At 38.1% G+C, this 21,290-nt stretch overlaps 2 protein-coding genes across 6 annotated transcripts; one reads left to right on the top strand and one right to left on the bottom strand.

Moving 5' to 3' along the window:
* Window positions 1-96: 96 nt before the first annotated feature.
* On the bottom strand, window positions 97-13,243 carry LOC306874074 (NAD-dependent protein deacetylase sirtuin-3, mitochondrial-like). 4 transcript variants are annotated; one of them, XM_079423804.1, is made up of 9 exons: window positions 13,064-13,243; window positions 12,672-12,724; window positions 12,253-12,349; window positions 11,966-12,139; window positions 11,648-11,880; window positions 11,123-11,223; window positions 10,762-10,923; window positions 1,093-1,305; window positions 97-734 (listed from the first exon to the last, which is right to left on the bottom strand). In XM_079423804.1, the coding sequence occupies exons 4-9, from the start codon at window positions 12,010-12,012 to the stop codon at window positions 711-713; spliced, it is 780 nt and encodes a 259-aa protein (XP_079279930.1). In that variant the 5' UTR covers window positions 12,013-12,139; window positions 12,253-12,349; window positions 12,672-12,724; window positions 13,064-13,243; the 3' UTR covers window positions 97-710. The 4 variants fall into 4 exon arrangements, 3 of the variants coding, with proteins under 3 accessions (XP_079279930.1, XP_079279929.1, XP_079279931.1); XR_013784564.1 differs by lacking the exon at window positions 13,064-13,243 and having other exon boundaries at window positions 243-423; window positions 505-734; window positions 12,672-12,865; XM_079423803.1 differs by lacking the exon at window positions 13,064-13,243 and having other exon boundaries at window positions 12,672-12,865.
* A 252-nt stretch (window positions 13,244-13,495) lies between these two features.
* Window positions 13,496-19,446, top strand: LOC306846559 (uncharacterized protein). 2 transcript variants are annotated; one of them, XM_079380017.1, is made up of 4 exons: window positions 13,496-13,518; window positions 14,520-14,668; window positions 16,810-17,049; window positions 17,180-19,446. In XM_079380017.1, exons 3-4 carry the CDS (start codon window positions 17,016-17,018, stop codon window positions 18,226-18,228), a joined length of 1,083 nt encoding a protein of 360 aa, XP_079236143.1. In that variant the 5' UTR covers window positions 13,496-13,518; window positions 14,520-14,668; window positions 16,810-17,015; the 3' UTR covers window positions 18,229-19,446. The 2 variants fall into 2 exon arrangements, with proteins under 2 accessions (XP_079236143.1, XP_079236144.1); XM_079380018.1 differs by lacking the exons at window positions 13,496-13,518; window positions 14,520-14,668 and adding an exon at window positions 15,794-15,898.
* The last annotated feature ends 1,844 nt before the right edge of the window (window positions 19,447-21,290 follow it).

The following is a 21,290-nucleotide window of genomic DNA, read 5'->3' as shown; positions in this document are numbered from 1 at the left end:
ATGACATGACATTTTCCACTGTATTGCCATCTGTAAATGTTTAAATCTGTTTTTTAATCTTCGCTGCAGAGTGTCTATCAATTTTTTATTTTTTTTGTGAAAGGTTTTGTATGTGCTATCTTTGTTTACAATAATGGAACTTGGTTTGACATTTTCTACTCTGATACATTTGACAAAGAATTGATACATTTGACAAATACGATAAAAATCCTTCACTCACATAAGATAAAAGACTCCATTCATATTCTAGAAAAAGCTTTTATTATTCATCAGGGTGGTTTTTCCTCACGCTGACCACCTCATTGAGATGAACTGACCAGCTGAATGCCACTCACTTTATCTCAGAACCACCATTTCTTACAGAATAAATCAATCATATCACCAGTCATAAAATTTGTTTCTTCGATGATGGATAGCAGCCAGCTAAACAAACAGAGATTAAATTCTTGTTTTGCATCTTTAATTGTCAGCTACATTACTGTATTCATTATTTTACTACATTACCTGCAGTATGTAGAGGTGACCTATTATTTAGTTCTAGATCTTCATGCTTAACCCAGTATATTCAAGCACACCTTTTCAACAAATGAAACTCCTAGTGCATGCTCACTACTGAGGCAGAACACAATGACTAGGCTTTCCAAAGGGCCGACCAACAATCAATCCCATTCTGGCTCTCCAGATCCCATGTCAGGATGAAATTTGGTTACTCACTCCTCCTTGTTCACTGAAGTCTATAGAAAAGGACAGAATTTTTTTTAGATACCTGTAGTTTTTTAAACAAGAATAAAAATGTATACAGACTATTTCCTAACAAAGAAGGAAACATTAAACACACTTAAAGATAAGTAAAGCAGCTTCGAGCTGTTTTGTCAATGTTATTAAATTGGACCAGTCTTTAAAATTAAAGTCATGAAGAACATTCTGGCAAATGAGGTATATGAAATATGACAGATAATGGTGCAAGAGGAGTATAACAAATTTATTTCTTCATAACTCTTGTAGAATACAATTTTTTGTACAGCAGACTAATCTACATGCACCTACTCGTATGATTTATATATGTAAGAACAGAGATTGATTAAAACTTACCTTGTCTCCGCCAACATTCATTAGGGCTTCTAATTCCTGCTTCCATCCAAGAAGCTCCACCAGCTTTTTTACCCCACTAACTACGTCACCCAGCTCAGACACGTCATTGTGACGTTGGGACCCCCAAGCAAACGGCCCCACAAGATCTCGATTTATCAAAAGCCGTGACACTGAACCACGCATGGCACCAGCCAAACTGGCGAAGGGCTCCACCTAACAATTCAGAAAATAGGCCTTTTTAAAAGCAGTAATCAGATAACCCAACAGTGACATCTGCTGGGGATGTAGATCCATAACACAAAGACTATTTTTGCAAATGATCTGCAGATTATAATCTATCACAACTAGAGCTGGGCGATGAGCAAAAATTCATATCTCGGTATTTTGTATGTGGATTAAACAATTAAAGTGGATGTAAGCATATAGGCTTATGTTATGTGCAAAAAAGGGTTAAAATCACATTACATTCTAACATTGTAACATTGCAATCTAAAAACAAAAATAATGCTTTTAAAGCAGAAGTTAAATTTACTAAACTAAAAATTAAAATAACAAAAAAAAGCACAGACTGAGATTTTGATTTCCCCATATATACAGTTAGTGCTATCAAACAAATACACTTACTTGCAGGTTTAAAATTCTACACGTCACATTTATTGTCCAACTACAAATATTTCAGCAAAATGTATATTTCAGTCAGAGTTATTGCGCTCTGTCTGTTTGGAGCGCATGCGCGCGGCGGCGCTCGTTCTAAATGAAGTCTGTGAAGTTTAGCGGAGAATAGCAAAGCAAAAGCTCATGCACTTCTGACAGCAAAATGGAAATATTTCCATGGCTTTCTAACATTTACAGATGGAGAATAGGCTATACCTGTGAAATGTAAGTTATGCATTAAGGAAAACAGCACATCTCAAACACATTAAACAGCGCGAGCAGCATCTCTGTCAGCACGCATCCTTTCTGCCTGAGTAGCCTATCTGACGGGGCGAGCGCGAGCCGCTTTAAACTCAAACTATAAACTATAGGCTACTACTATACATCTTACGAGTTTTTTAAAGCCCTTCATATAAAACTTGTCACATGTTTAGAACAGATTGTATTAAGCACTTTCTCCGCAGCAATTCAGTCTATGTCCTCCCTAGATATTTTTTCAGATGCGCTCGTATTAATCTAGGCTACTGTAGACTATATCGATATTAACGGTGTTGCTTCATACCGTATCGCCAATAAAAAAATATAGCCTATCGATATATCGTACAAACTCGATATACCGCCCTCGATGCCCGACTTTTGCCAAACTTTTTTTCTTCATTTTCAAATCTCATATGGCATCGGAAAGGCATTTATTTTCAATAAAAATTAAGGACATTTGAAAATAAAAGTATCAGGTAGGGTTACTTAGGGTAGATGTAGGGAGGGCTTTATTGTCCCAATAAGGTGGCATCCATTTATTAATTAATTTATTATTATAATTTACACTCAATACGTTATTATTGCATATTGTTTTATAATGTACTACTGAGGTGCAGATAATTGCCACTATTTGCGATAAGTAGTATAAATAGCAGGAAATATTGCTATTTTAACATAGTGTAAATAGAATCTATAGCCATTTGCACTTAGTGTAAATAGCATATCGTTAAAAAATACTGCTATTTTCACTGGGTGTAAATATAATCCATTGCTATTTACACTTAGTGCAAACAGCCGCTGCCATAATAAAATCGCTATATAGGCACATTTCAAATGTTTATGAGGAATGTGGGAGTATTATAGCGCTTAGCCTACTGTATGACACTGCACGCAATCATTTTTATAAATTTTTTTTTTCCTGCGGAAAGAGCTTGGATTTGCTTTCTGTCGTCTCATGCAGGCTCCGTGAATGGAGCACGTCACAACAATGAACCAGCTCACAGATATAAGAAATAAATCTGCAGAAAGTGTGAAAACCAATCAAAATAAAAAACAAGTCTTCTCAGATTATGTAGTCCAGGTGCATTTCCAGACCTGCAAACTCATCAGAGAAAAAAAGGTGACAGTGTTTGGGGGGGGGGGGGGGGGGGGGGGGGGCACGCCGACACTGTGAACGCATTAGCCTTGCACGTTCGCCAGATTCTAAATAGACATTGTTTACAAGTAATGCGGCGCATCCAATGCAACAAGAGGTCAAATTGCTTTGTTACACTGTATTACTCTCGCATCAGCTGTTGTCTAAACAGTCACATCTACCCACATCAAAAACGCTTTAAAAGTAGGGCTACATCCAGCTGACTTGAATGACTGCTGCGCACACGACAACCTCCATAACGTGTCGTTAATCAGGGTAGCTCAGAATTGGAGTAGTAGCCAGAACTCTGGGCAGAGCACCTGGCTTAAGTTAGGGGCTAATGACAAGGTTGCAACCTAAGTTGGCTATCTGAAATACTATATACTTACGTAGCAAGCTAAATGGTTAACTTTAGTTAGCAAGACGGTCAGACAATGCAGGAATTAACATTACAACTAGCTAACAATGTTAGATGGCTAGAAAATTTGCTATCTTGCTAACGGAAATTCCAGCATTGGATCCGCTTGTATTGCTTGCTATTAAGCATTTTGCTCGAAGCATAGGCTAACTGTATGAAAAAAAAAACTTAGCTGACGTTATTTGAATTAAGCAAACAAATATCTGTTGTTTAGCTCCAAAAAGACTGATTTACCTTGAATTCAATTTCCATCAGAGTTTCCACATTAGGTCAGGTGTCTCTTGACAGGCGCGAACACAGATGGCATTAGGTGCGTTCGACTTGAAGCACGGCTACAGACGGCGATCAACGAGAGTAGCCGCTTGCAGTTAGGGGCAGAGTTGAAAACGGATGTGTCAAGCTGGACACTTTCTGCTCCCGTTAGTGACACTCACGTGGTGTTTGCATACTCTATCAAAGATGAAGTGAATAAAATGCTATATTTGTCAAATACACAGACGTTTCAGAAACGTTTTCATGAGCAACAGAAACACTTTTTATATACTGCTTAATACAGTGCCATCTGCTCAAGAATAAAGTTCAACGTAAACTATTTAAATACTAATAAAGTGGGGTTATGTATGCTTTCATCAGTGTTTTATGATAAACGTGACTCAATATAACATTGCGACTACAGTAAAAAAGCTTTTACTGCTCTAAAAACAGATTTGTGAGCTGTATTGGATTTGAAGACGTTAGAAACACGTGTCATTGTTGTCATGTGGTGAATTTGGCCAATCGTGAAACAGCTGTGTCGTCATCAGCGCTCCCGCAGTCGCTCTGGAGAAATTGCGCCGGCTGAGTCAGCCGGTTGCTCTCGAAACGCTATCGCGGTACTTTGATGCCACACGTGACAGTGACGTGTGGTCGGCGCCGGTTCAAGTCGGACTAAATTTCTAACCGGCATGCACTGCTTCAAGTCAGCCGCCGATCGGTCTGCTAAGTGCTGCATGAAGTCGAACGCACCTAGTGTGTTTCAAGATCCTGAACCAAGCGCTGAGATTCCGATTGGTCCAGAAAAAATGTCATTTATAAGAATTGTCCAATAATGGCCTACATGGCACGCAAGCCCACCCCCACCTCCCTCTCTTGACAGGCGCGAGCTCAGTAGAGATTCCGATCGGCCCAGATGTCAATTAACGCAAGACCCCCCCCCCCAAAAAAACTCTCCGGTTCTACATGATTCACGTGAATGACCCAATTGACAATAAAAGCGGCGATTGTCACCGAAAAGCGACAAGTTTGCAGGTATGATTTCTCTATTAAAGGCACGTTGTTGCATGTTTAGTTAGACTTATAGTCTGGTGTTTAATTAGTAATGTGTTTGTTACATCAATAAGAGATAAAGAGTGCTGGTCACTTTAAGAGTTTGGAACGAGCAATGACGTTGACACTAGAATGTTTTCACGCAGTTCAGTGTCACGGTTCGGTGAAGTTGATGAGAACAATAAAAAGTAAAATAAGTTCCAGTACGAGTCCTCTTTACAGACATAACAATTGGCGACAAGGATGGCTGAAGAATTCCCCACGTTGTCGTTATCTCCCCCGAGCCCTTTTTTGTCCCATCCTGGCAAGCCGACGGTCCCATGGGAGCAGTGGAAAACGTCATTTGAAATTGACCTGTAAGCAATGGGCCTCGATGGCGTCCCAATGAAGCGGAAAATGGCCATACTCCTCCACTGTTTTGGTGCCGGAGGACAGCGTGTTTTTCTCACACTCGGAGATGCGGACGATTACGCCGCTGCAATTACACTGTTAGATCGACACTTTGAAAAAAGTTTGAGTCTCCTGCTAAAACGGCTGCAGTTCCGGCAGTGCAGACAGCGCGCTGGTGAGTCGATTGCTCAATATGTTGCTGACTTGAGAGGACTGGCAAAACCGTGCTGTTTTGGCAAATTATCAGATGAGATTATACGAGATCAGTTAATTGAGAAAACAAACAATACACTCGTTCGGGAGTGGCTGTTATTGGAAGAGTTATTTAGAGTTAGGCTGTTATTTAGAGAAAGCTGTAATTCTGGCCTCTCAAATTGAGTCTGCTGCACAGTGAGCTGCTAAATTAAATACTGCACATGAATCAAGTGTAAGTAGTGGAGACATGATACAAGAATGCACACAAGTTCATGGGGCAGAGGCAGATATATCAAGTGCAGACATACAATATGCATGCCCTCAAGTTCAGCGATGATGTGGAAATTGTGGGTCTGGTAGACACTCATCATGTGCCCTGACTGCCCTGCACAGGGACAAACATGTGGACGATGTCAAAAGCTGAACCACTTTGCAAAATGGTGTCGGTCTGCTCCAGTTCAAGCTCCTACACAACGAAGCCCACGTGCTAACGATACAACCCCTGCCATTATTCATTCAATAAACACCAATTCAGCATGTTTTTCTACATGTGCTGCTAATATAGCGGATTCTTGTATTCCTCTACTTCTGGACACGGGGGCTAAAGTCTCACTACTCAATATGGCCACTTATGAACATTTCCTGCCACACTTTTTCCTTCAGCCGCCTTCCCTGAATCTGTTTGGATATGGAAGTTCAGCAATCGATGTAATTGGATTTATACATGCACCTGTCCAGTATGGCAACAAGACCCTACCCAACTTCCCATTTCACATTACACACCATGGCAGCAATATCCTTGGATTGTACCTGTTTATGAGCCTGGACTTTTCTCTGCTGGACAATAAGGGGGCTCAAATTCTGACTGTTAGCTGTCCCTGGCAACAAGTGAAGTGAAGTGAAGTGAAGTGACATTCAGCCAAGTATGGTGACCCATACTCGGAATTCGTGCTCTGCATTTAACCCATCCAACGTGCACACACACAGCAGTGAACACACACACACCGTGAACACACACCTGGAGCAGTGGGCAGCCATTTTATGCTGCAGCGCCCGGGGAGCAGTTGGGGGTTCGGTGCCTTGCTCAAGGGCACCTCAGTCGTGGTATCGAGGGTGGAGAGGGCGCTGTACATTCACTCCCCCCATCTACAATCCCTGCCGGCCTGAGACTCGAACCCGCAACCTTTGGATCACGAGTCCAACTCTCTAACCATTAGGCCACGACTTCCCCAAAAACAAGAATGGCCAATGCTGTTTGAAGGCTTTGGGTGCTTAGCTGCGTTCACTCACCAGCCTCTCTTGGATCCCACAGTTAAACCAGTCATTCAGCCACTCCGCTGGCATTGCGTGAGGAAGTCACAGCAGAACTTGTCAAACTGCAAGCAGAGGGCATCATCGAACCTGTTGACGCCTCCCCATGGGTGTCTAATTTGACAGTGGCTAAGAAAAAATCTGGCAGACTGAGAGTTTGCGTAGATTTAAGGGCCGTCAACAAAGCAGTAATCCCAGATCGTTACCCTCTGTCATCAATCGAAAAGCTGACAACACACTTTCACGGCTCAACAATTTTTTCCACACTTGACCTCCGTCAAGGCTAACTCCAGGTTCCACTCCACCCAGACAGCAGAAATCTTACTGCATTCGTTACGCACATTGGCGTATTTCGTTACACAAGTGGCGCTTTTCCACTGCATAGTACGGCACGGTACAGTTCAGTACGGCTCACTTTTGGGGATTTTTCCACTGGGTACAGTACCTGGTACTTTTTTTAGTACCACCTCGGCCGAGGTTCCAAGCGAGCCGTAACGTTACCAAAACGTGACTTGTAAACTCTGCTGATCACTGATTGGCCGGAGAGAATCGTCACTGCCTATGTCAATGAACTTGCGGCACAAGACACAACAGACCCTTAGCATAGCCAGTGAAGGATCACCAACAGGCCCACCAATTACGCAGCCACTAGGGTCTTTGCAATGGCCAACTTGACCCTGGGACCACATTCAGCTGGACATCTGCGGTGAACTCCATGATGTGCCCCATCATCTTACATTCCAGCTATCAGATGGTTCCCGTTGGCATGCCAGTCTTGGGAAAGTTCAGCGCCCTTCTGATGCAGATCATACCCGAGATGCTGTGCTCACTTGCTCTCTGCTCAGTTCTTCATGCCCTCTGCCCCCGGCACAGCATCCAGTGACTCCGCAAGCAACATCCCTACTACGATCTGGAGCATCGCAAGGCAGGCCTACCAGATCGCACACTCGGCCTGCTCGCTTTCAGGACTACTTAACGTCCTTTCACACTTAGTTTCCCGGGAGGGGAGGGGAAATGTTGCATGTTTAGTTAGACTTATAATCTGGTGTTTAATTAGTAATGTGTTTGTTACATCAATTAATGTCACTTTAAGAGTTTGGAACGAGCTGGTCACTTTAAGAGTTTGGAACGAGCAATGACGTTGACGCTAGAATGTTTTCACGCAGTTCAGTGATGTGAGTGTTCAGTGACATAGTTCGGTGAAGTTGATACTTATTAAGAACAATAAAAAGTAAAATAAGTTACAGTGCGAGTCCTCTTTACAGACATAACACATGTCCACTGTGGAGATGGCGAGTCTGAGAAAGTAGTTTATTAATAAATAATTCAAATGTCTTCTTTTTCCGATGCATTCATAATCATTACTTTAGCTGGTGCTTTGCGACAAGCTTTATGCGTGCGTTTGAGCGCGGAATAATACGCATAAATGCATATATTAAAGGATGGTTTAGTAGGTTATTATACTAATCAATTTAATATAAACTTGCGACAAGTTGACTAGAAAAATCTTTAGTCGGGGGGAAGCCTACTTGGCACAAGGAACCGATCCATTTTTAAAATAAAATGCTGACATTACACGCGACTGCAAATCACGTTGTATTGCATTGCAGTATTAATGCATGTGTAATTATTCAAATGTTTTTTATTTTATTTCATTTTTTAAAGCGGTGCTATGGGGGTGCTTTGGTTTTTCTTTCTTCTCCCATGTATATGTATATATATACACTGCCGTGCAAAGGCAAAAGACTGTAACTTTGATTTTTGGGACATTCAAGACATCCTTTATCATGTAGGCTACATAAGTATCTTGAGTCAATTTTGTTGTTTTTCCGAGAAAATACTGGGTCGTCTCAACCGTAACTTCAAAAAGCCCTGGAGAAACCACCGTATAACACCAGTAATGGCTCTTTCACTTTGTTTGGAACGCTCAAAATGAGTTACGGAGTTCTGCCTTTGTTTAACTGTGCGTCAAAATGAAGTTACGGCGCCGTCTTGGAGTTTTACGGTGTTCTGCCTATTTTTACTGTCCATTAAAGTCTGCCGCATTTCAATGACGGTGCAGACAAACGAATTAGATCGCGATCAACCAAAGCTCCATATAACAAAGCACTGTAAAGACTAGACACCTTGACAGCAATACATAATCGTTAATAACCTTTAAAGACCCCCCCCCCCCTTTTAGTAATGCAGATTATTCACCAGGCTGTCACTTCTAGTTGGATGCGTGTGTACTTGAATGCCGTAGCATGATCAGTCATAAAATCAGTAACAGTTCGCAATTAAATCCATATCCTACCTTTTCTTGTAACCCAATAAAATCAATCCATAGCGCTGAACGTCGTTGGAGATGTTTAATCCACACGCATTTAAGAGCATGCCTGCTAGCTGGCATTCACATAAGTCCTCAAGTCGTTCTTTTAGGTTAGGCTATTTCATTCAAGTCAATATATGCAATTATGTTATGTCTAGAATTCTTTTACATTACTGAGCATAGCAAATAAATTGGTTGCAAAACGGTATCCACTCACGTTTAACTTTTAGCCTGCTTGTTACGGTCAAAAAATAATAATAAATAAATAAAATAATACAGTCACATTACTATATGCAATAGCCAATATGAGATAGCCCATGATCAGTAGATTTTATACAGGTGTTACTATAACGATTTTGTAAATGGTTATCAGTAATCAAATATTGATAATGTGGAAGTTACTGCCTTTTGCCTTGGTGTGACTACTCACTTTTTGCAGATGATGCAAAGGCAGAGTGCATTAACTTCAAAATAGGGGTAAAAATCAAGTTTGAGCTCACACATATATATTTAAAATCTTGATATTTATATTTTAACTAGGGCTGCAACTAAAGATAATTTTTGTTGATTATTTCTTTGATTAATTGTTTGGAAAATTCCAATAATTATTAATCATTTAAAATTACTTAAAATCATTCAAATCAATAAAATCAAAATGACATAAAAATCTATTAATTTTAATCCAACATTATTAAAAATACTATTGTCCTCCAAACAATGATCAATTTGAAGGCTATGAAAACAAATATATTGAATGTAGCTATGCTATACATTGTGCAAAAAAGGGTCAAAATATAAACCAAAAACAGACAAACAAAAAACAACAGCAACTAATTGTTTACCATTTTAAAACAAAAGTTAAAATCACTAAAATTCATAATAAACAAAAACACAGACTAAATCTTAAACTCATATGATGAACACGCACATTCACTCATCTAAACATTAATTAAAAAATAATTATATTACATTTATATTCCATTACAATAATCACTGTTACTGCTCTCATAAAATACAACTTGTCTCATGTATAAATTTAAACATACGTTTGTCGAACAAGCAATATTGTAGTGCAATGTATATTTTAGTCAGAATTGCATTCTTATTCTGTTTGGCACGCATACACTCCCTTTCCCACAGCAGCTCACTCTCTGTCCTCGTCTATTTCCAGATGCATTTAGATGCATGGAGATCTGTCTATCTCTATTTTCCTTCTTCGTGGAGTTAGTTTGTGGAGTTAGTATAAATTGTGTGTTTACAGGCTTTTTAAAAACCGCGGTCCTGGTGTTTTGTATGGCATGTGTCAGTCGATCAACTGTCGATACACTTACGTCACTGGTAGTTCCTATTGTGCTGGGTTAGACCCTAAGTAAGACCTAATTTAGTCCAATCCAAATATGTGTTCCAATTAACTAAAATCATTGCCAGTTCCTGGAGTGCGAATGTGTCAAAAAGCAGGTACTTCCACCAATAGTTAGAGAAACTATGAAAACCTTCCTCTGGAACGAAAGCCCCTAAAGACTCAACTATGTAGACCAACCAGACGTGGCCCACAGACTCATAAAATACGGCAACTAATGGGTTTAAATGTATTAAAGGGGCTTGGTCTCACACTGCATTTGTTCAGTTGGTACAAATCCAGAGCTAAGCTTTACAAAAAGCTCATTAACAGGTCCAGCAGCTTTTCCTCACCTCTAGAGATGTTCCCATGACAATGAGTAAGTCTGCTATCGGGAAGTCTGTAAGGTAGGTGAAGAATTGCTGAGGGAGCTCCTCGCCAAAGAACACAATGTCAGGCTTGATGATTCCTTTACAAGTAGGGCATTTGGGTATTGTTCCTTCCATGATATCATTCTAATGGGAGACAGCCATAAGTCAGGAGCTTAACTGATTATTTCAACACCCATACCATAATCAAATCACAGTGAAAAAATATTCTGTCAGAATCAGGTTGTGACGTGCTTGTTTAGAAATTAGATAGTTTTTGAGTTTATTTGAAGCGCAGTTCTGGGGGTAAAAAATTCAATACTATAGTTCAACGACACATACTTACCCTGAGTTCCTCTCCTTTGTAATCCCTTCGGCAAACTGTGCATGTAGCCGTGGCAAATGTTCCATGCGCCTCCACCAACATCTTTGGGGGAATGCCAGCCACTGAAATCAATGAAAGATCAATGACGTTTATAAATGATTTACACAAACATTGACTCTGGTAGACTTTTTGATAATAACCTGACAGACTTCAGTCCATTAGACTTATATGATAATGTTGAAATTTACACTCACATTTTAAAAGAGAGAAAATTGTCAATTAATTACTTTGTTAGCAGCTTTACAACATAAAAATGACCTTAACAGTATGCCTCTCTGAGCATTGGTCCATGTTGTGCATATCAAGTAAAATATTCATAAAAAATGAATGTAATTTTTATGTTTCCCTTTGTATCAGTATTTATCACTATTAATTTCAAATACAGTTTATGAATTTTATGTATATATAAAATAGTTTGATTAAATAGTAGCATTTTTCAATGGAAACGTATTAGTTACGCGAGACAAAAAAAAAAACTGCACTCACTTCGCTCTAGTCCATCAATGTTTTGCGTGTACATCCTGAGTAGTTGTCCCTTATCATGAAGCAGGCGAATGAAGTAGTGTGTCAGATTGGGTTGGTAATTACCAGGATAAAGCTCTTTGGCAAGAGCAAAAAAAGGGTTTGGATTGTGATGAAAGTAGTTTATTTCAAATATGGCCTCAGCATAGGGCAGATTGTATTGTTGAAGGTTGTCATAAAGACCGCTGCCGGGTGTTCTGTGGGAGAAATATGATTTGAGAGAAGTTGTAACCATCTCAAAGGTGGATTAGGTGGCAACTGCCCTTATGAGTCTTTCTTTACCTGAAGTCTGGGATTCCACTGGGTGTGCTGATACCTGCCCCAGCCATCACCACAATTCTTTTGAACTTGCGTTCTCTGATGTTTTCTGCAATGTCCTCCAGAGTCTGCTGGCGAACGTTGCCACGGCCTCCTCCGAACAGCCCTCTTACGCCACCACATCTTATGAAGGCAGCTCTATCAGGTCAAAATGTCTGATTAACGTTCACATCACTGAGAAATTTCTGGGATTCAATGGGATCATAACTGGAAAAAAACAGAAAGAACAAATAAAAGAAAACAATACTTACGGATAATATAGGAATTGAGAAAGAAATACAGCAGGCTTTTGTGCATGAGGGATATGTGACAATATCTTTTGATGGGCAAGGTTTGTCCTTGACAAATCTGAGGAAAAGCATAAATGTAACATTCTCTCCAACCACGGGTCAAAAAGAACAGCATTAAAGACTAATCAATCACCCAAAAATAAGCTACTTTGCAAACATCAAAAATAGCATGCATTTTTTAGGACGCTTTGATTCTCTAGTAAATGTACATTATTATTGTGTTTTGTTTTAAGGATGTTTGGATATTTTAACTCGAAAACAAGACAAATATTCACTTATTATTACATTTTAAATAAGTGTGTATACCAAAGACACTGGCATTTGTAACATAAAGAAGCTACAGCAGAAACATAATGGCTATTTCAAAAACAAGAAAATACTTTCAGTAGTAGACAGTCCTCTTCTCCACAAGGATTTCTCTGTAAAACAGTATCTGCACACATTTAGACCCGTTTTTAGGTACAGCATAATGGACTCTGGCTAGACTCCTACTTTGTCAAAAGGCACATTATTCAGTAGTAAATAAAAACATGCAGGAACAACCAGAGGCAGACTGTGACGCAGTTATTACCGTAACAGACATACCGGAGTGTGCATCAAATTACATGACAGAAGAAAAACGCAATTTGTCCATTCATTCTCACCCATGCATGCACTAAAATATATTGTATCCATACAACATGAATATATTATGGTTATTACAGGCTTTTAATACTTTTTTTATATAAATGATTTTAGTTCAAACTTACTGCGTAATTACACCAGTACTTACGGAGCGTTTCTGATGACAGCTTGTTTGTTCTTGTTGAATGGATTGCAATAATAAAATATATAATCATATAAACATTTAACTAAATAGTCAATAATTAGCGAAAAATATATTTAAAAAAAATTATTTTTCATTATCTTTGTGCAGTGTGTATACATATAGATTTGAAAGCTAAAGCTAGTAACATAGGTAGGTAGGTCATGAACAGATGGAGATCTGTAAAATGTAAAACGTTCATTGGTAGATTCCATATTTTCATAGTTATATATTTGTATTTCAATAAAACATAATTTATTTGGTATTAAACTATTTATTATGTATTTTATTATTATTATTATTATTATTGTTTTGTCTATAAGCTAAATAAAAGCCGGACTTTAACTTTGCTTTTCCGTATCGCGCGGTGACGTCACTACGGATGCGCCGCGGACTGTTATCAATCAGAGGAAGCAGACGAGGTGAGTATTTGTCAGTGATTTTAGGTGCATAAATCGATAGAAAACATTTTATTATTATTATTATTATTTTATACAAATGTGCAGCAGCAACATACTAATTTTACGACGCCGTCTTGTGTTAGTAATGATAAATGAACGTGGAAGTAATATTGTATTACTTTATGTGCAGTTCTAATATATATATATATTTTTTAAGTAGCTCAAACATTTATATAATAGTAAAGGACATTGGCACATTAGAAGCAGAGATATTTACGTTGCATTGCATTTTCTAAAACTTTTTGTCTTGAATGTATTTCATGTGTTTTTTGAAAGTTTATTCAACTCATTGTTCATCAACTCATGTTGAAAATGTCAGCTGTCAAGATCGAAAAAAAGAATGTGTATTATAAAAGTAGTCCATATGAGTCATCTTATTAAATTGAGAAAAAGTACAAAATATTAAATGTTTTTTCTGTTACAATGCAATCAATGTTTTTTTCTGTTAGACCGCAATCAATTCTTCAGACTGGTGCACTATGTTCAGTTACACATATAAAAGAACATATGGTATGGTGCATAAGTATGGACTTTTAGCCTATTAGGCCCTGTTCCCAACTGCTTTAAAACGCATATTCAGTGATCCAGTTACAAGTGAACTCCTAGTGAGTATGTGTCTTTCCCAGACCAGTCCTTCTGAGGCTATCCTCCTCAGCATTAAGGTCTTTAATGAAACCACCTATTAAGTCTGCGTGTTGCAGACTTATGCAAAATACTATTAAAATATTTTAGAAAAAAATACTTTATATTAAAAGTCTTCATATTAGCTGACTTTCTTATCAATACTATGCAGTAAATGACAATCTGAGGGTAGTTTAGCATTATGTGATTAATTTACCACAAAACACAATGCCTTCAAATCCAAAAAGATGTTTGTTTTGTATTTCATAATGAAAATGAACAAGCCCCGTACCGACTCATTTTCAGCCATTTCTCTTTTTGTAATTGGAATGTGTGCAAAGGACTGTGGCTGATCGGAAGACGTGAAGGATACACTTGATGCATCCTTCAAAATTCATCAAACGAAGGACATGAAACGAAGGCTGCCTTCCAAGTATCCTTCAAATTGAGACGACCTTCAGTGGCACTTGATGATGCATTTCAAGGAGAGGTAAAGACAAAAAAAAGTATAATAAAAGGAATAAGGAGGGGAGCTGCGATTTCCACCATAATTTGCATCGCAGCAAATTTCTAATCTTTTTTTTTGCACTTTCTCACAACATGTCCCCCTTGATGTGTTTAGGTGGGTGGGCAGTGAATAGTTGGTGCCTCACCGCGGTTTAGGATGAATTCAGGATGGATAATGTTTCCACTTCAAAAATGCATTGTGGTCTCGTGCGTTTATAACTACCTCTGTATGTGCTTTCAGTGATCTGATCACAAAATGTTTAGATTCCTTTTAACTTGTATTTAGCGCTGACCAATTGAAAAGCATCTTAAAACCAGGTGGAAACAGGCACTTAGTGTTCTACAATAAGTACAACCTGTGTATGATTAAACACACATGTATAACAAATTTAAGTATAATACCATTTATAAAATGTATATTAGTATTCATGATAAAATGGTCAAGTTGAATTTTTGTCCACATGGTACTCTCATGTTTTTTTTCTTCTACTGTGGTGTTGCGAAATCAGAATAAGAATGTATGAAACAAATACATCAGTTGTTACTTGGGTGATGTCGTGATACTGTGTGCAAACTGGAGCGTGTGCGTTATGGTGGATGAACAGTTAGTCCAGTTTAAAAAAAATATATATATATTTTCATAAAGTATACATCACATGACACAAAACAGAAAACCAACAGGTGTTGAGAGGTTTACCTTAATATGCCTTAATATAACAAGCAATATACTGAGATGATGTAGTTATAATAACATTCTTGAGCATAATATACCTTGCCAACAATGAGTTTTGTAGAAAGATGCTGAACTATATTATAAAACCATCACTACAAGTGTTTTTCCAGCAGGTGATAGCTAAGAATGCTGAGAATTCTGGACCGTAAACAGTTTTGAGAAAACATTAAAAGTCCTCTTAAACTCTAAAAAGTGTCCTGTCCTGCCCCTGGAGTGTCAATTTCCTGTAGAGGTGGTGACCCTTCAGGAGTAGGACTGGAAACCCCTGCTTTAATGTCTGTAGTGCATGTAGTTCATACTGTAGTTAAGTTGAAGTAGATCTGTTCACATCATAAGAAATCATGCAGTGTCTGTTGTTTTTCTCTCTGAGGGAATGTGGTGTGCCACTAGCCACTGACACGTCTGACCTGCTTGTTCTCTTAGTCTATGTGTCCAAGTATATGTGGCAGCTATCTGTATGCCATGTGGACTTTGAAATTGGTAAGTACATGGTACACCTGCATATGCCTTGTCTTTTAGCCCATGAATCCGACATGGGATTTATATGTCCAGTAACTGGTGAGAAAATTGAAAGTGACCTTGGGCTTCTATTTCAGAATTAAATCCTGCCTTTCCTTTGAGGCAAAAAAGAAGCTTGTTGCTGCCACTTTTATGTCTGTATTGGACTATGGTGATGTTATATATATGCACGCATCTTCTCAGATTTTACATGCTATAGACACTGTTTATCATGGTGCACTGAGGTTTATAACAAATCTTAAGACCTTTACTCATCATTGTGAGTTGTATGCCGGGTTGGATGGTCTGCTTTGTCCATCCGCAGGTTAAAACATTGGCACGTTTTTATTTACAAATCTATCCTGGGTTTACTTCCGTCATATCTTAATACTTATATCTGTAAAAAATCTGTTCGCAGTTATAGCCTTCGGTCCCAGGAATTTTTCTTATTGTCTGTTCCAGTGGTACGTACTGAACTGGGGAAAAAGTCATTTAAATTTGCTGCTCCCTTTGCTTGGAATAATTTGCAAATTAAATTACAGTTTAAGGAGCTGGTGTCACTAGATATTTTTAAAGGGTTTTTAAATAACTTGGAGACAGAAACATTGGGCTGTAGATGTTTTGACTAGTTGTGTATTGATATGCTTGTTTGTGTGCATTATGTGTGTAATTTATGGATGTTACTTGATGTTATGGATGTTATATGTTAAACCCACGTGAGCTGTGTTACTGTTAATCTTGGCCAGGATGCTCTTGTAAAAGAGATTTTTAATCTCAATGTGTTTTCTGGTAAAATAAAGGTTATAACAACAATAATAATAATATAATTGTTAATCCTGCTGTGTATTAACAGATGGCAGTATAAAAAATGATTTGGTTGTTTATTTTCACAGGTTTGGTCCACCATGCCACATAGAAAATCATGCAACTCAATCTTCAGTGAAGTCACTCCCACAGAAAATCACCAATAAATGCTGGAAGTATTCCAATCAAAGAGTCCACTGTGGTTTAAGCCAGCAGGAATCAAGTGTGGTGTAATAATTCCCACATGACGCTGTGGTAAAGATGGATTTTGTTGAAGAGAGTGAAGACGTCAGTGATGCTGAATGATGAAGAGGCTGAAGAACAAAGAGGTTGGTGTTCATTTATGATTGTTCAGTAATTACTTTAAGGCAGTTTACCAAATTTGTCCTTAAAATGTGCTTTAATTTAAAATTGGTTCCTCTTGAATTTCTTTTTGATATGTTACTATGTTTATTTTAGAACTGATGGAATTGAACAAAGAATGTCAAGCACAGAATGAAAACGAGGAGAATCAGGAAGCTCCCAATTCCATAACTGTAGAAAACTCTTTTAGTGGTTCACAAACTTCAGAGGATTTCTCACATGAAAGCACAGAAGCCAAAAATTATTTAGCATGCCACCATTGTGCAAAGACTTTTTCACAAAAAGGACACCTGAAGTATCACATAAGAGTTCATACTGGTGAAAGGCCTTACAAGTGCCCTCAGTGTGACAAGACTTTTACTCAAAAAGGCCACCTTAGGGATCATATAATAACTCACACTGGTGAGAGGCCATTCACATGCCCTCAGTGTGGAAAGGGTTTCATGAGTAAAGGAAACCTTAATGTTCACATTAAAATTCATGCCCGAGAGAGGCCTTTCACTTGTCCGCAGTGTGGAAAGACTTACACGTGTAAAGGACACCTTAAGGAACACATAGGAACTCACACTGGTGAGAGGCCTTTCACATGCCTACAATGTGAAAAGAGTTTCACACGGAAAGGAAACCTTAATATTCACATGAAAACTCACACTAGAGAGAGGCCTTACACATGCCCTCAGTGTGGAAAGAGTTACACATCTAAAGGACACCTTAAGGAGCACATAGGATCCCACACTGGTGAGAGGCCTTTCGCATGTCCTCGATGTGGAAAGTGTTTTACATGTAGAGGAAGTCTTAATATTCACATAAAAGGTCACACTAGAGAGAGTCCTTACACATGCTCTCAGTGTGGAAAGTGTTTCCCAACCAAAGGACATCTTGATAGTCACATAAGAATTCACACTGGAGAGAAGCCGTTCACATGTCCTCAATGTGGGAAGAGCTTCAGACAACGAGGACATCTTAAGCATCACATAAGAATTCACACAGGTGAGAGACCATCCTCATGCCATTTGTGTGGTAAAGGTTTCACACAGGCACAAAGCCTGAAATTTCACCTGCAGGTTCACTCCAGAGAAAAGCCATTTGGCTGTGGTGAGTGTAGTCAAAAATTTGATTTGGAGTCATTGCTGAGAAGAACCTGAGGATGCATTCAAACGAGCAGCCTTATTTGTGCTCTGTTTGTGGGAAGAGTTTTCTATTTCTTGACTATTTTAAACAGCACCAGAAAATAGCGGTGTGAAGTCTCACGTTTGCTCTGAATGTGGAAATTCCTTCATGAGAGCCAGATACTTGGAGCGGCACAAAAGAATCCACACCGGAGAAAAACCTTTTGAAGTGCTCACATTGTGGAAAAGGTTTCACTGAGTTTGGAAATCTGGTAAAACACGAAAGAGTGGAGAGAAGCTGTACCACTTCCTTTCATGTGGGAGGAGTTTTAGACAATCACATAGCCTATAGGTTGTTTGCAAACACGTGGTTCTGATGATGCGCGAAATGCACCTGTAGGGCAGCTCCATAACACAAGCATTATCTGATCGATTCCTCCCGATAGCAGACGCAGGTTTACAAGCCACATTTTCATGCGTTTTTCAGTCAATTTCTGCCCCCCCCTTATGAACAACACATTTTCGTAAATGATAAAAGCTCCTTGTTTTTTCTCGGTTTGGCCGTTTTGAGCATCCATAAACAACGCAAAACACAGGCATCTCGAGTTTCTGCTACTGATTCCTATGGAGAAAAAATTACTTCCTGCCCTCCAGCTGCATTTCGCGCCACAGCAATGACGTCATGTGCAAACAACCTATTGGCTCATGTAGAAAAGCACTGTCCACTAGTGGACACAGTGTCCAACCTTCAGGCTTCAAACACGTGTGAAATTCAAATGAACCCAATGATGGAATCTATCCAACAATAGTAGGAATAAGGCCTGTGAGCATTTTAATTTGAATGCACTTAATGCGTCTGTTTAGACCAACATGAACATAAGCATACAGTACATACAACATATTTTAAGAACAGCTGTTGTAATCTGTTTTCCATTGCACTGCGAAGAAAACTGGCCAACCATTAAGAACAGAGCTTTTGGTCACATGCCCAGAGCCACTTGCTAAATGGTAGAAAGAATCTGGAACCAGCTCTCTTGTCTCTGTACACTTGTTTTAGTTTTGTTTGATAAAACTATAGTGAATACAAAAGACTGAAATACTTTTTTCTTCTTTCAAAGTTTCTGCCTCTCTAGTAGCATCACCTAATGTCAGTGAATTAGAATTTTCATTTAGTCTTTCTGCCATTTAACACATTAATCTGCAAAGACAAATTACATGTGGAAATAAAAAAATAGTGCTGTCAAACGATTAATCGCATCCAAAATAAAAGATTTTGTTCACATATGTGTGTGTACTGTGTATATTCAATATGTATAAATAAATACAAACATGCAAGTATATATTTCAGAAAAATATGTAATGTTTATATATTAGATATATTTATAATATAAATTATATGAATATAAATATATACATGTAAATATTTTCAAAATATATACTGTTTGTGTGTGTCTTTATATATACATAATAATATACACAGTAGACACATATATTGAGTAAACAAAAAGTTATTTTGGATGTTATTAATCGGCACTAAAAAAACATTTGTGATGAACATGTCATGCCAAATATTCATTTCTTGAGTGTATTGCCATCAGTAAATAGTTAGCGTATGTGAGACTGATTTGGAGAATAATAACTTCAAGCTAAAGACATGCAGTTCATGAAGAATTGATTGTTAGTGCAGTGAAAGATTTGTTACATTGATTCACAATAAAATCTTTTGAGTTCATGAATCTTTCTGAGCAATTCATTTTTGTAAATATTTTTTTATGCATTTGTTTTAGTGCAATGTATAAAATTGTCCAAATAAAGGACCTTGAAATGCATGATGGGCTATGCCTTTATTATTGACCTTTTAAGTAGAAGGACCTTTTATTACTTTTTTCAGTAATTTCTGTCTGTGGTATCAATATTGAGAGAACTGTGATAAATATTTGATTATGTTTCCCAACCCCCATTAGTAGGCTCAAAACCACAAAACATACTGAGAGCATAGAACACATAGTTTCAATGAAGGTTTTCAATATTGTATTAACATTGTGTACAGCATGGTTGAGGTACACTTGATGGCAGCATCAAAAGCTGTGCCTATAGTCTGATAAGAAACCTGTACTGGTGTATCGCTTTGCAACTGGAACCTGTAGGTCCCCTTTTACAACACCAGATGGAGCAACTGCATAGTTCACCAAAAAAATGAAAAATCTTTAATCATTTATTTGCCCTCATATCCTTCAAATAATGTCATTGTTTTATTTGTCCATACAATGGAAGTCAACAGCCAGGTGAACAAAACTGTTTGACTAGTGACATTCTTTAAAATGTCTTCTTTTGTGTTCCACAAGTCATACAGGTTTGGAACAACATAGTGAATAAATGATGACAATTTTCAGTTTGGGTCAACAATTCATTTTGATAATGTCTTTTGATAATGGTTTTGGATTTGTTTGCCTTGTCTTAGCATTTTTTTGCATATGGACTACAAACCGAAACTGGCATTAAGTGATGTATGTGAAGATTTTAGTCCTAATGAGCTAGATGGTAAGTGTTTCAATTAACTTAGAAAAATAAGTGCTTTTACTTGTTGTTTTAAAAATTAGGTATTCATATTAGGTATTTTCTGTAATTGACATCAGCTCTTACATAACTTTTTAACAGTCAAACATGCATTTCCTTTACATTTGACTTATTTCACCTAAATAATCCTGAATTCAGAAATCCTATATGCACCTTTTAGTGCCCGTTTTTATTTTTACACATCAGGCCCCTGCAACTAGACGCCATTGTAATACAATGAACCAGTGAGGTTGTTTTCATTTTTTAAGTAGAGGAAGCACAGCCAATGGCAAAAATGTGTACTTGGATCTAATTCATTATTATATCGTTAGCAATGTTGCTCCAAAACCTGCTTAACAAACCACTACCAAATGGTGAATGTACCTAACAAAATAAATGACCAAGCTACATGATGATATTTTTCAATTTCCAACAACAAAAATAAGATTTTATTACCAGGCCCTCTGCATCCATCTGCCTGCATGTCAAATATTTTCAAAACCTTTTATGTATATCATGGTTTCAATTACTGGCTACTTTAA

This window comes from Barbus barbus, assembly GCF_936440315.1.
Source record: "Barbus barbus genome assembly, chromosome: 1".
Lineage (NCBI taxonomy): Eukaryota > Metazoa > Chordata > Actinopteri > Cypriniformes > Cyprinidae > Barbus > Barbus barbus.
The sequence above is the reverse complement of the archived record's forward strand: the minus strand, read 5'-3'. Positions and strand labels throughout refer to the sequence as shown.

Coding starts and splice junctions, on each gene's coding strand:
- LOC306874074 (XM_079423803.1), bottom strand. CDS start 12,759: ATGCTGTACCTAAAAACGGGTCTAAATGTGTGCAGATACTGTTTTACA. Junction 11,224..11,647: donor CATTGATGGACTAGAGCGAA/GTGAGTGCAGTT, acceptor CATTGATTTCAG/TGGCTGGCATTCCCCCAAAG. Junction 10,924..11,122: donor ACAAAGGAGAGGAACTCAGG/GTAAGTATGTGT, acceptor GTCTCCCATTAG/AATGATATCATGGAAGGAAC.
- LOC306846559 (XM_079380017.1), top strand. CDS start 17,016: ATGCTGAATGATGAAGAGGCTGAAGAACAAAGAG. Junction 17,050..17,179: donor AGAGGCTGAAGAACAAAGAG/GTTGGTGTTCAT, acceptor TGTTTATTTTAG/AACTGATGGAATTGAACAAA.